At 44.5% G+C, this 14592-nt stretch overlaps 1 protein-coding gene and 1 long non-coding RNA gene across 5 annotated transcripts; one reads left to right on the top strand and one right to left on the bottom strand.

Annotated features, from left to right (window-relative positions):
* Positions 1–73: 73 nt before the first annotated feature.
* Positions 74–14474, bottom strand: LOC6595485 (protein pinocchio). 2 transcript variants are annotated; one of them, XM_026988471.1, is made up of 4 exons: positions 14360–14474; positions 2736–2811; positions 1629–1878; positions 74–1558 (listed from the first exon to the last, which is right to left on the bottom strand). In XM_026988471.1, exons 2-4 carry the CDS (start codon positions 2789–2791, stop codon positions 1355–1357), a joined length of 510 nt encoding a protein of 169 aa, XP_026844272.1. In that variant the 5' UTR covers positions 2792–2811; positions 14360–14474; the 3' UTR covers positions 74–1354. The 2 variants fall into 2 exon arrangements, with proteins under 2 accessions (XP_026844272.1, XP_026844273.1); XM_026988472.1 differs by lacking the exon at positions 14360–14474 and adding an exon at positions 4268–4671.
* Positions 4759–9765, top strand: LOC113565685. 3 transcript variants are annotated; one of them, XR_003408716.1, is made up of 3 exons: positions 4759–5591; positions 8713–8891; positions 8951–9765. It is a non-coding gene; the product is annotated as an uncharacterized LOC113565685 (long non-coding RNA). The 3 variants fall into 3 exon arrangements; XR_003408715.1 differs by lacking the exon at positions 4759–5591 and adding an exon at positions 8022–8357 and having other exon boundaries at positions 8438–8891; XR_003408714.1 differs by lacking the exon at positions 4759–5591 and having other exon boundaries at positions 8022–8891.
* Positions 14475–14592: the final 118 nt, after the last annotated feature.

The raw sequence follows: 14592 nt of genomic DNA, 5'->3' as shown, positions 1-14592 counted from the left end.
AGCGAGACGAGACCCGACAACAGTGGATCTGGATCCAGCATACCACATCCGAAAGAGTGAGCACATTTGTTGGTTGATTTTTCGCATAGTTTAAGTATTTTAATTTTAAAAATATGCCTTTGTCTTTTACAAAACATATCTCTACATTAAAAATATATAAATATATTCATATGTATGTATGTATATATTTTATGCAGATTTACATATATAGTGGTATATATAATAGGTATTGTATATATTTAGGTGTAAACTTCTAGATGTCATATGGATTTTCACAGAAAATCTTCAACTTTTGAGTAATGCTTTTTAGTTGTTTCCTTGTGCGTTTTGTCCAGCTTTCCTATCCTGTTATTCTATTCATTTATTGCGATTTCGCTTTTCCCCTTTGAACAGAGCGATAGAGAGAGACAGAGACTATATGTCGTACAATCCTTTAGTTACTTTGTTGAGCATTATGCATTATGGAAGATAAGATTCATTTCTTTCTTTAGTTTCGGAATGCACCATCAATATTTTGTTTGTGTTTTGCTTTGATCTGATTTGTGCCTCGAACCACAAAGCAACAACTATAACGAAACTAATTGTTAACAACAACAACGATCTCTAGACAGTTACAAAAGGGGTCTGGTCTGGTCTGTTCGGTGTCGGTCTGTTCTGTATCGGTCTGTGTGTAAGTATACAAAAATTATTATCGTATCGCTATCGACCTAGATTGTAGATAGATATAGATATAGGTATTGGTATAGCTATAGCTATCGTTAGACATTTTTGCTACATCATATTAAATTCACTATTTGTTCACGATTCTTTCTGGCCGCCTAATATCACCGTTATCACTGCATTGCCAAAAAACTTGGCTTAAGTCTACGCAGAAAGAAGTCTTTTCCTGGATAGAATTGCCTGGTGTCATGTGTGCAAACAAAAGTGGTGCCATTAAAAGCGTTAAACAAAAGAACTAACTTCGCTAATCATTTGCACAGTCACACAGCCAGCAACAGCAAACGAAACGCAACCGAACGAAACACAAAAAATAATAATCATAGAATATAAATGAAATGAAAGAGAATTCTCAACGCGACACAACAATAAAAACTAAGAACTAAAAAGCTTAGCAATTAAGCCCTAAATTACGGGTGAGAGACTGTGTGGTGTGTGTGTCTGTTTGTTTTGTGGTTGTGTGTGTTTTTGTGTGTGTGGAGGTGGATCCACGGCACCAACTACGGGATTGGAGCCGCGGGGCTGCCTTCAGCTAACTGCTATCTGGATGAATGAGTGTGTGCGGGTGCGGCTTATGTGGAGGCGGTGCTGCAGTCTGGCTGTTGTTGGAGGAACTCTGGTGGCGGGGGGGCCAGCTCTAGGTGCGGGCGCTTTTGCTCGCCGATGAGGTGGACAGTTGTTCCAGACGGGAGCACAGCTCCTGGGCCAGACGCAGTTGATTCGCCGCAGCGGCAGCACACGAAGTGCTGGGTCCAGCACCTCCTGGCAGCTGGACTCCGGACACTGCCTCCGGGTAGCTGATGCACACGCCCACCCAGCGCGCTTGACTGCAGGCATGGGACTGTTAACGAGAGAAACAATCTGTTAGCTGGCTGTTCATACATTTTTCCAAGGATTTCTATGGTACTCACCATGGCAAAATCTCGCTTCCACTGTACACCGCACTGGCCGTCGCACAGGGGGCAGGGACGCTCCAGGCTGTAGCCACCGCACTCGCTGCAGTCCAATGAGACATGATCATCTGTCCAGGAGACGCCGCAGGTGAAGCAGGAGCCCATATGCTGGCGCAACTCCTCAATGGTCATCACGTTGTCCATGCTGATCTCCAGGGGACTTCCCACTAGATCTGGCAACGACGCGGACAGACCGAGATTGTGATGCCTAAAAGAGACACAGATACAAAAGGGGGGAATTCGTTATTAGCTCAGAGTCAAAACAAAAATTAGATGACAAATCGTGGAAAGCTGGCAGCCGTGACCTTGCTTGTTGGGTCGGCGGTAGGAGTGGGAGGCACTGGCGTGGCGCTGTCGCTGGCGTGATTATGATAATGAGTAGCGTGGTGGAACTGAGAGAGACACGCGGAGAGATTGCGGATGATTGAACCAAATGGCAAACTGTACCCAACAACAGCGACAGCGGACGACGACGACGACGACGGACGCCGGCGAGACTTTCGCTCGATCATGTGAGCGGCACGGCGGCGACTTGCTTTTGCTTTTGTTTTCGGGGAAGAGGAGGAGCGACCAGGCCCCGAAAAGATAATGGCACTAATACAGACGAACCTCGCGAACCTCTCTCGTAAGGTGCGACTGCGACTGCTACTGCTACTGCCCTCTTTCATTAATGGGCCAAAGTCGGGGCCATATAAATATACATATATGTATATGTATATATATTGCAGGTGGTGTTTCAATAGTATTGCTATTATTGTTGTTGTAGTTGTACTCTGCACCCTAACCGGGGTCTGGGCATGATAAGATTGCAAAAATCATGAATGAGTAGCCAGACCAACCTTTCATTAGCCTTCTCCGAATGCTACCGCTTCTGGCCTCTGGCCAGGGCCCAGCCCCAGCCCCAGCCCTGACATTGTTTACAATGAATTTGGCTAAAATACGAATGAATAAATGCGGTGAAACGGAAACGATTCCAGCGATTCCAAGTGAATCATTGGATCTACTATGAGTATATGAATGTTTTGATGATGATCGTGTGTTTGTGTCTATATTTTGTATACTTACGATAGGGGACTGCAGATGTCGGCGATCTGGGGACCATGAACACTGGCAATAGACATGTTGGATGCTGCTGTTGGCACTGCAATGGGAAGAAGGGAGAGCAAAATTAAAACACGATTCGATTCAAAGTTCATCAATTGTAACAAGGTGAGATCGAGTGGGGGTCATTCTGCAGGTAAATACCCCCGAACACAGCACACACCCGAAGGTAAACGGGCTTTTCGTGCAGGTGCGTGCGTGTGTTCGGTGTTCGGTGTCTTGTCTGCCTCACCGACGAATACTTGAAATGTCAGAGGCATTTGCAATGACAGTTTCGAATCAAGCACAACTGTACCCAGCAGCCAGCAAACAGCAGCCTCTGTGTACCTCTGTGACTTCTTGGAAACATTCAAATATATTGTATATAGGTATATCATATACGAATCGAACGACATTCTTGGCTTAAAAATTAACAACTATTGAGAAATAGGAGTGGAGGGAGGGCAGCGGAGGGGAGGGTACGAGTGTGCATGGAGAAGGGGTAAATAACCGCTAAAATCCGGTTGAAAGCACCATAAACAGCCAGCGGAGGCCGTGTGTGTAGCTGCTCTACAGATCTCTACAGTGTCTCGTATGCGTCATCCTCTCCTATAGTTTTAATTGCTTCGGATGGGGGCGCCGAACAATTAAACAACATTAATGTGCGAATTATATGGAATTGGCATTACTGTCCGACCGATAATTGCACGATCTCTTGTGGGGTGGTATGGGATGGGAACACTATACTATACAGAACAAACTTGTCTACATTGTTTTGGCACGATTTTGGCAAAGTTGCAAAAACATCCATACTATACGTATGTGTGTATGTATGTATCTGGGAGCGAATCCTCCTCAGGCACATGACTGCTGATCTGCGTCTGGCCTGGCAGCATCATAAATTTATTTTGCGTTGTTATGCGGCGACCATGCCATCCACAGCACAGCACAGCCGTTCTATATATAACTTTGGATCGTATGAGAAAGTATAATCAAGAGCCGATTGGGGGCTAAAATTAAAACCCAACCAACATGCAGCTTGTGCAACAGAGAAAGAGGCGGAAGAAGGAGAGGCCGAGTCGAAGCGAGACCCTGTGCTGTGCCTATGCTCTGGTGCAAGTGCACCTGGTTCAAGTCCCCGCTAATTGCAATTTCGCCTGGGTTTGCGTGCCTGCTAGAGCTGCGGCGACAGAAACGTCGCAAAAAAACGAAAATTGCTGTAATTTATCCGAAGCGAACGAATGCGGCAGCCATGTATCTGGCTCCGACTCTCGGCCCCTGCCTCTTGCCACAGCACAACTAGTTGCATTTAATTTGATTTTATTTATTTATAGAAGGGCACTCACACAGCCGCACACAAAAATACAGGCAGACAGTCGGATAGACAGACAGACAGACAGACACATATGTAGATACAGATCCAAACGAGAGATGAATGTACGGAGGAAGCGGACGGGTGGGGGGGGGTCTGTTCGTTGTTGTTGTTGTTGATTTATTTTGGGCACGGAAATACTTACATTTGTTGTATTTTTACAGAATTGTTGAACGCTGTTCTGTTTTTTATTTATTCTGCGCTATTAATAAATCCAAATTGGGATTTTGGTTGCAGTTGTTGTAGTGTTTTTTTTTTGTAATTATAATTGTTGCTGTGGTTGTTGTTGTTGTTTTGGCCTTGCGTAAGCCACAACAAATCAAATTATCTTTTATAATTGCTTGTAAATGAACAGTAACCGTTTTGGCTATTGTAGTGTTTTTTTTTTTGTTTTCTTTAGTAACTTTTCACACGCGATGGAGACAGTTAGCTCGTGTAAATGTATTGCTCAGTGTTCATCGGGTTGATATCCAAATAATAACGATTGTTTTGATACAGCGCACTTTTATAGTTGGGCTTCCGTTGAGACAAACGGAATTGATTTTTTCTGGAAAGCCAAAGACCAAGTGGCATGCACGACCGAAGCGAATGGATGGAATCGAATGAACGCGCTGGCCACAGTTCGCATCGTTTTTATAGCCGAGCTCTGAGAGAGTACGTAAACGAAGAGCAGAGCAAACAGCAGTGGGAGAGAGAGACAGCGAGAGAGCGAGCTCGCAAAAGTGATATTGCGGATGACAAAGCAAAGCTAACGAACTGAACTTGCCAAGCTCTCGCATACAGTGACACCACACACATACACACACACACACACACACGCACACCCAACAGAGTCGTAATGAACGTTACGAGAGGGGGGGTTAAATCAAAGCAAAATTCCAAAAACCAAAGTCAGATGCTGACCAAATTAGCGGTAGTTGGCAACAGCGGAGAACGGAGAGCGAGTGTGGCTGTGTGTATGTGTGTGTGTGAGAGGCGATAACAAAGCAAAACAGAGAGGGATAGAGAGAGAGATAGAGAGCAGAGTCAAACGGCAAGGGGGAATACACTTACAGCCTTACATCTCTGATGCATTCACTCCCTCCTCCTATCTGCTATCTGCACTTCCACCGCATTATCACCGATACTCTTACGTACAGATACGGACACTGCGGCAATACGTATACGACGCATTGACCGGACGGACACTAGTACATTGACTAAATGTAATCGTCGCGGGGTGCTTGACGTAAAAGACAGCGGAACGACAACAGATAGACAGAACCAGCTTGGCAACCGTCAGCACCCTCGTCGACCCGTCAACGAACGCATTTCATTTGAATAACAAATCATTTATTCTTTGACAGGTAGAGCGCCGGACAAGGACAGGGACCACGGCCCACGGACCATGGACAGGGACGTGCTGCAGGTGGCTGAAAAAAGGCTGAATAGAAAAGTACCCGGGCACCCCGGGTCCGGTTCAAATACAGGTAAACCACCATCTCGATTCGCTGGAAATCGCGAGAGAGCATGTCTCTCTCCATAAACCATAAACATGTACAAATGTTTTTACGCCAATGCTTCGCTTATCAATCGCCCTAATCTTATCAGCGGGCTCCGGGGCGGGAGTGGCCCTCTCAGCGCGTGGCGCGGCAGACTTCCCCAGCGCTCCCGCCTTCGGGTTTCAAAGTATAACGGTCCAACTCATTATATACGATACAGGGCGAGTCCCCGGCAGAATGGAAATTTTTCGCTAACGTTGGCATGCTAATAGGGGGAAAAATTCGCATTTTTTTTGTTGCTCCAAGTGCCAAGTGCAGCTCAAGTCCGCCGCTACAGAGTCGCGCGTCGCGTCGCATTGGGGAAGCTCAAATTTCGCCAGACAAACGAAAAGGGAGCAGCACCCAAAGCCGAAGAGAACTCCGAGCCCTGAACCAAGCCCAAGCCAGAAGCAAAGCGATCCCCAAGCGACCCTCGCCAAATTAATGCAATTTCAGCGTCGGCAATTCGTGACGACGAAACCACGACGGACGGGCAACCATAAACTAACATATACTACGTATCCACGTATCCAACTCGCATATTGTACAATCACACAGCATATATTATAAGCAATTAATGTTTATTTAGAAAGCAAGAACGAGCGGCAACATCCCCTTGACCGTCATATGCCCATGCCCCCCCCCGGGGGCGGCGTCTTGAAAGCCGTTCCATGAGGAGGCCCTCGATTCGGGGCACACTTTTGCGACTGACATTCAACTTTGCAATCCGCGGCGCAGTTTTATGCGGGGGCGCAGGGGTGCAGGGCGGACGAGGAGTCGGAGATGGAAATGGAATCGAGGGACCATTGTCATTTGAGAAGGTCGCACGGCAATTGCTTTGGGACACTCTCACCTCAGCCGTAATTGCGTCAGAAAACGTGGAGGATATTAGTCCGAAAATAACAATATTTAAACAGTATTTTGCCAACCTTTTGAAAAACTTATTAAGAGCCCCAGCCCCAGCCCCACGCCGATCGCAGCACGCAGAGCACGCAGCTCGTGTGTGTATTTTTATACTCTTCCTGAAGACAGACCAGAAAGAAAGACAGAAAGAGAGTGAGAGAGATCTCCCGCCCCATTGGCTTTATATGTTATGTCTTCCTGCTAAATACATACATATATGTATCCCCATCCACCGTTGTACTGTACAATGCATTTTTCAAACCGGATGATCTACGAATCTACTAAAAACTGCTGTCGAAAATGTTATATTTCGTATCTTATCGCATGATTTATAAGTCTGCCATAGAGCTATCAATTTTCAAAGAGATTGGATATCGTAAATATCATTTTATTACGCACAATTCTTTAAATATTTATTATTCGGAAACTTTCAAACAGATAATGTTTATTTAGGATCGGGTTTCTATATTTTCACATCTAAATATTCCTATGCAAAAATATATTTTCTAGTTTATTTCCAAACTGATAATGTAGGCTACTTAGGGGTTTCACTATCACTCAAGACTGTTTGGGGGTTTTTTTTTATATATTGTTGAACTTGTGAAACCAATGAAAACATATTAGGATATTCACTACTAAATGAAATAAATATAACATTTATTACAACTGTGAACTGTGACCTCTCCTTAAATATTGTTCCATCGTACCTATTTCCAAGACTATTTTAAACACTTTACTTTAAGGTATATGATTTCGCACTTGATCAATCATTATCGATCAACAGAAGCCACTGCATTTATCATTCAGTCTGTGGCATATCCATCAAGGCAACACAAATCTTAGGGTATTGAAGTTTCCGTTGGGCAAATATAGTTTTGTGTTTGCCAATATACATACGAGTACTGGCGGAATTGTGCATAAATACAGTACAATTATTGCGTCGTCAAGTGCTGCTTAAAGACATGCGCTTCCTCTTTGGTTTCGGCGCTGTCTTTGGCTTTGGCTCTGATGGTGGCTTTGACTCTGACACCGGCAGTGGCTCGGCTCTGTTTTGCATCGCAGCTACGCAAATAAAGCTGCTCCTGAGTGTACGACTGTACGATTGTACGGCAGTATCTGTTAATTATTGTTATGGATGGATGTTGTGACTGGTGTGTAAATAACAACAGACATGTGGCATCGGTAGATGGATACGAGTATATTGTACCATCAAATGCGAAAAACAAAAGGCGGCCATCGGCTGACGTCAATTCGTGAGCGAGAGAAATCAGGAACCGAGCCCAAAAACGCAGAAACAGAAGCTCACCAAAAAAAAAACCCAGCTTTGTTTTGATTTCGATATAAAAACCTCCTCCGATCATGAGCCAGAATTGTGGGCGTGTGATTCATTTGGGTTTATGGGGAATCTACATTTACATAGTATTATAATGTGTAGCGCCACACGCTGATCCGCTCATCATCATTATCATTATTATTATCATCATCGTGAGCACAGGCCACAGCCTCATCTACCTCACATGGCAATGCTAATGAGCTGGGTCGAATAGCGACACAAAACTCGTTCCGCGGGATTCCCTCGCCCAAGAGTTTGGCGGGTACAAACAAACTGATTTTCGGAATTTCAACCTGCGGCTTAGTCTGCGTCTGGGCTGTACTATGGAAACGGTTTACTTAATTAATGGGGGAAAAGTACTCAGTGCGCGGCAAATACTCGCACTCGTACGAGTACAATATACAATATACAATATCTGTGGGTAAACTGCCAAAACGGGGCGTGGCCTGTCAGAGGCAGATCATTCCATTCGAACGAAAGTGAGTTGAAAGCTTCGCCGGATCTGCCGTAGAATCGCGGGTACATTTAAGTGCACTAAGTGCTCTCGTCCCTCTATTAGAGCTCCGACAGATTTACAGTGGGCCCAAAAACTGTTGACAAGGGCAATTAGAATTCCCATCCGAGAAGTCGGGCGACTGCGCGGCCCTGAACTCTGGCCTCGTCGACCCCCCTTCGGGGTGCTTCCACATTTCCATACAGATGTGTTGTAAGAGTTCCGCAAAGAGGCATTTGCATACTGATGACTGATAAAATGATAGCGTTCTCAATGAGCTGCGAGAACTGTTCCTATAAATAGGTCTATGACTTGTTATCTCACTCTCGTTCTCATTGAAGGTAGCCCTTGGAGGATATTGTAGTAGTAGTATGACTGATACGGGCCCTGCCGATGACTGGAAGAAGGTTACCGCATGACCCTCTAACCCCCTGGCAATGTCATTTACTCGGATGGATATCGAGTTGCATACCTTACGGAAACACAGAAACAGAGGAACTGCACTCATCATGGAATCTGAGTAACACGATCACTGATGACTGATACTTTAGATTCTATATTTACTTCCCATATTTTAAGGTTTTCGATTAACATTTATTTGGAATAACCGCCTCCCCAGCATTAATATTAATAGAACTTGTTCTGTTATATTCGGGAAGTTCGTTTCTACGAGTATATAGATGTGGATCTCGTTCTATTGTCTGTCTGATCGTCAAGATTTCACGATGACAGACACGAAATTTGTGCGGTAATCATAACTGATGTTTGGATGCTACTCGTAGCAGGATGGGCGATAAAATAAGCCCCACCAAGCTGATTAGACCGTATCATCATTGAAAGTTTCCTTCCCAATAGATTAAAGTACAAAACTAGATAATAATAATCGTATAATGCATATCTTAGAATCCTTGGCCGAACCAATTCCTAGTTACTGTAAGCCAATGCCAATTACTGTCATAAAAAGTGCACTATCACAATGAAAACTTCCTCATACGGACAGTAAAGACTCCTTATAGAACTCTAGGTTATCAAAACCATATAAAACAATCAATCGATCTGAGATAATAGAAACAGAAAAGACCATTATGTCCACTCCCTAAAAAATAGCCTTGGGAATACCCCGAAATGTTCAGTCTTTGGTAGAATCTTAGAACGCAATTGAAAAAGCTTTCTCTTGAGCTATCGTTTTGTAGATCTAGCTGTACAAAGACCTGTCTATAGATGTGAGAAAAAAAACTCACGTGATTTGTCTACTTTGAACCAATAGCAAACATGGACTTCCCGTACATTAAATACGTATTTCCCACCAACGCACACAAAAAAGTCTAAAATTTACCAGGGAATACCTAGACCACAGATCAGGAATAAAAATATTTAAATGTCTGACAAAATTAGTGGGAAAATGTCTGGAAAACAGTTATTGTTTATATATATATATATGGGAAACTTTTTGTGTGAACAACCCATAACCCAGAAGTATTACTACATTGATCGATTGTTCCCCGTGGAATATTTTGCACCGGAATTTCTGATGCAAAAATAAACACAACCTAGTGATCGCTGGTCCAAGGTACTATTGTATTTCCATCGCAATCTCATGAATATGGTGCAAAGTAGTGGTTTGCAAAAATGCCATTCCCATTCGAAGGCAAAGTGCGCAATCCGAATCAAAACTAGAACACACCGGAGCGAGGGAGAGCGTCCCACCACAGTGTCCGGCCGTCCCCCTCTGATTGCCCCCAAAGGGACGGAGCGGATTTTGTGGTCTTTGGTTAGGCGTGCGGGCAATTAACACTTGTGGAAGTCTGGAGAACACCTAATTAGCGATCTGCATAATGCAACAGTTTGCTAATTACACGTGACCAGGGAGAGTTCAGGCGGTGAGGGGCACCTGCTGTGGGTTTTGTCACCACTCGTTCCTTGGAATCTTCGGATTTGGTTCAGATAAATCTGGTTTGATGGTTTCATTTTTGTTCAATGAATTCATCCCAATGAAACTCTGTTCATTAGGCATTTGATTTCTAGCACACGTCCAGCTAATAAAAGAACTAGTTTGATTCATTAACAGATGTTCTCATTGTGTTCATTCAAGAATGAAATGTCACCATTTAACAGAATGACTAAACTGGCTGAAGGATGAACCTGAAAACTCAATTCTGCTAGTTCCAGCACCTGCCATACTCGAACGAACCATTGTTTGCGGTGCTAATGGGAATTTACAGCAAGTTTTGTGTATGTAAATCTCGTCAACTAACTGACGTCGCAACTCTTGCCATCTTCGTCATCATCTCATTTGACTTTCATCATCATCGTCGTCAACAGCAGAAGTGCAACAGCAGGGAAGGAGCGTCAGCAGCGAGAAAAAGCGTCAGCAACACCGACAACAGAATCAACAAGAACTCTGGTTGAAGGAAGGGTCGAAGCTCTCGATACCCTTGGATCGATATGGCGAAGGTATTCCCATCTGAATCAAATTTAATATATATATAGCTGTTTGAATATCTCTAAAAGAAAATAATGGTTTTCGACAGTTGTCGAAACATTGAATGAAGCTCATCCCTGAGATTTGTACACTTCTATCCATATCCTCCGACTGGTAGTATCCTTGTTTTCCGAATACCTGGTGTGACGTCTGCATTTTTGAATGTGTGAGACTCAATATTACGACCCTGGTCAGAATGAAATTCCGTTAGAACTCCGAACTCCGTTGTTGCACAACAATTGATGACACTGTCGACGCCTTCCGAGTTGGCCATTCGTCTGATATAATGATTCGATCATAGCGGTTCTATTATTAACGGATCTAAGACACCTAAGCCTCACATATAAATGTTTTCTTTTAGTTTGTTGTCTCTTCTCTTTGTTGCAAACATCTGTTTAAATGCAAACACCCACTTTGAATAGGGTATAACAACATCTCTGTTAGATTTGCGTCGCACGAAACATTTGCTCCATGTAAACACAGTCGCACGCAAGAGAGCATTGGAAGGAGAGATAGGTACGTTGACATTACCGGTTTGAACCGATTACTACCCGTTGGTCGTGTCGTGTCGTTGTTGCCGCTGCTATCCGCAAGGGTTCTCCCTCTCTATGTGTTTGTGTTTATGTATGTTAAAATTGTAAATTAATAAAAAGAATAAAGAACAATGAATGAATGAAACGGAATTGGAATTGAAATCAATCCCCTACACACACACACCCGAAGAGTAGTGTCGGGCCTCTTCTCAGTTGCAGCCACAGCCCCAGTCCACGTCCAGTGGAAGGCGGCGCCAGCGCCAAGTGCTGACGCCGCAGATTTGCACACGTTCCGCCATGGTTTTAGAAGGGGTTGCGTTACGTTACGTTACGGCTATGCAATAGATCATCGAAGAGGTTATAACCAGTTGCGACCTAAGCGAATCGGTTAGCGGTCGATCTGTAGCTGCCATAAACTGGTGTCACCTCTAAAGCGCATGGATTCCAAGACAAATGATATTGGGATTTGATTTCCGGAGAAATCCAGAGATACGAGTACAGAGAATATTTGATTCCCAGAGAATTTAGATTAAAGTTGATCCCAAGAGTAAACAGATGAGCTCTTCGGATTCCAGATTCCCCCAGTTTCCAGACTGGGAATTTAGACACTTTCCATCACGCCACCGAACTGACAGGCAGCCGGTGGTGGCGTCTGGGCGGATCCGTCTATACCTGAATTCCAGCCACACTTCTCCGCCGCCCAGAGGCTATCGGTTTTCCATGTCATCAGTGGAGGGGCTGGCTGGCTGCTGCGCAATACGAGACGAGGCGGCAGGGGTCGGGACTTATCAGCAGAGACGAGACGAGCCACTCCGTACAAATTAAACAAGGCGCGAATGGGCTGCGCGTGGCGTTCCGTATGGTTTCGACTATAATGAGCATGGGAACATAAAAAACAGACAGACGCTAAAAGCGGGACACGAGCGGGCACGGGGGACAGGGGGTACAGGGGACACCTGAGAGGGGTAGCACGGCGCATTGCGAAATCCAAAACGGATTTATTTTTGAACAAAAAAATAAGAAAAGAAAAAATTGTCATTACGCTTGTCGCTTTAATAAGCATTTTTTTGTGTGCAAGCGAAACGTTTATGCAATCACTTTATGCATTTACATGGGAGCTACTACTGTTTAGATTCTGAGTGCATTACCACTTTCGTACCCCAGACGTACCCCAGACCAGAGAGCGACAGCTCCATTCAAAAGTTGTATACTTAATGTTAAGTAAGAATACGCTGGGGATGACTCAAAGGGGGAACTGCGACTATGGTGCGAGATAAGGAGAAGAGTGATCATTCAAGATAAGAAAATTCCACGACATCCATTACGATAAGTGATAGAAATATCTATATCTTAGGAATAGTAGGGAAAATGAGTCATGGGAATCCAAAAGGGAGGATACTCGCACGAAATCACTACGATTCCGTGTAAATATCACTCTTGATACGAAAGGGATAAATCATTCTGAACTTGTTCAATTGATCTGAAACGTAATGTGCTTATGTGCACACAGATTCCGATTTCAATTGAACCAGACTACATGCATACATATGCGCCACTCAAGCCACACGAAGCAGATTGCAAATAGTCTGATGCAATATGGTAATCATCTGAAAATAGACAGATTCTCATGAGCCATCTCATACTATACACGATGATTATGGAGACCCCCAGCAGGGGGTTGCATAAGTAGCCATGTCGTTACATTTTCCTTTATTTGGGTTCCTTATGGAAGCTGTAGCTTTGTTGACAATAGCATTTTAAAATAGACCATTTCTCATGGGTAATATGCACATGACTATAGATGAGGCCTCCTCCCACAAATGGTTTCGTTACACATAACTTTTCCTAGGACCGGATCTTTCGACACTATTTCCTATGTTCCTATAGCCAGACCACACGCAATGCCTCAAGTATTATCCATAGAGTCTGCAGCCCCCATCCACAGAAACCTTTAATGAACGACACGTGCCGAGCCTCCTTAATAATATGCACGCATAAAAAACAGCTCACGCTAGCCATAAACCAATTGCTATTGAGTCCCAAAAAAGAAAGAAAATATTCCACTCTCATGAAATGAAATCGTGCCGGCGGGCCTTATGCGCATAATCTCAACCACGATTACTAATATTTGCCTACTCTTTGTCACCCACTCCGCCAGAGAAAGAGAGTGGGAGAGAGAGGCCGGTCCAGTCCGATCCGGGACTGGAGTCACATGATAAACGCGTGAATTTAGCAAATTCTTGCTGACAAGCGAAACGTGTGAATAGGCGGGTCGCACGCTTCGCTTATAAGGCTAATCAGATCGCAGATAAACAGAAAGACAAAACAATTAGCTAACCGATATTGGGGAGACAGTTTTTCAGTAGCACGTAAATGATGGATGGCTGGCTGGCTGGCTAGCTGGCTGGGCTGTACATTATTTTCGGGGAATATTGTTTCTAAAAACAGACCGAATTGGGTCTAAATTTATGGCGAATCGATTTAAAGACAGAGTGCTGCTGCCGCGGCTATTGACAAGGCTTAATAACTTGTATAATTGATAGCCAATGGTATTTGGCATTATATACAGCCATTATCAGAGGGCGAAGTGCTCTGCCACTCACCGATAAAGCTGACTATGGCCGGCAATTGGCATTAATAAAAGTGTACAGCGGTTTCCGCCCGATCAGACAAACGCCTAATGCCCTGCCTGCCTGCAAGCGGCCTGGAGTGGGTGTGGGACGAACAAAGGGGCCAAGCCATAGGGATCCATAAAGGTATAGATCTGCCAAGTGCTGCGCCGTCACAAGTGGCCTAGTGGGAAAACCGTGCGGTTGATAAGGGGGCCACTGCAGCTGGTGCAAAGGTGGTGTGGACATGGCAAAAAAGTTTTCCCCGACGAACTAGTTCAGGCGTTTGCTAATCGTAAATAACAGAGATTACACTGATGTCTAGACTATAAATACGGTGCGCTAATTATAGTCATATATTCACCTATAAAATTCAAATTGCTCAGAGCCACGGCACAGCTGCTGGTGGCGGTCGTCAGCTTATCACCGGCTATGTTGCAAAAGTCCGGGTCATCCACGTCGAAGATGATCCCATCCTCCCACTCGGTGACAATGAGCGAGGACCTCGTCTGTTGCTGCGCCAGGGAATGGTTGGTGGTGGTTGCGGTGGCGGTGGCGTGGTTTCCCTCCCTGCTGCTGGTGCTGCTACTTGTCCTG

This window comes from Drosophila persimilis, unplaced genomic scaffold (assembly GCF_003286085.1).
Source record: "Drosophila persimilis strain 14011-0111.01,24,50 unplaced genomic scaffold, DperRS2 tig00000191-arrow-pilon, whole genome shotgun sequence".
In the NCBI taxonomy this organism is placed as follows: domain Eukaryota; kingdom Metazoa; phylum Arthropoda; class Insecta; order Diptera; family Drosophilidae; genus Drosophila; species Drosophila persimilis.
The sequence above is the reverse complement of the archived record's forward strand: the minus strand, read 5'-3'. Positions and strand labels throughout refer to the sequence as shown.

Bases quoted from the DNA above. Each gene is read 5' to 3' on its own strand.
- LOC6595485 (XM_026988471.1), bottom strand. From the start codon at position 2,791: ATGTCTATTGCCAGTGTTCATGGTCCCCAGATCGCCGACATCTGCAGT. The intron at 1,879-2,735 runs GTAAGTATACAA...TGTCTCTTTTAG, and splicing joins GACATCTGCAGTCCCCTATC to GCATCACAATCTCGGTCTGT. The intron at 1,559-1,628 runs GTGAGTACCATA...TCTCGTTAACAG, and splicing joins GGAAGCGAGATTTTGCCATG to TCCCATGCCTGCAGTCAAGC.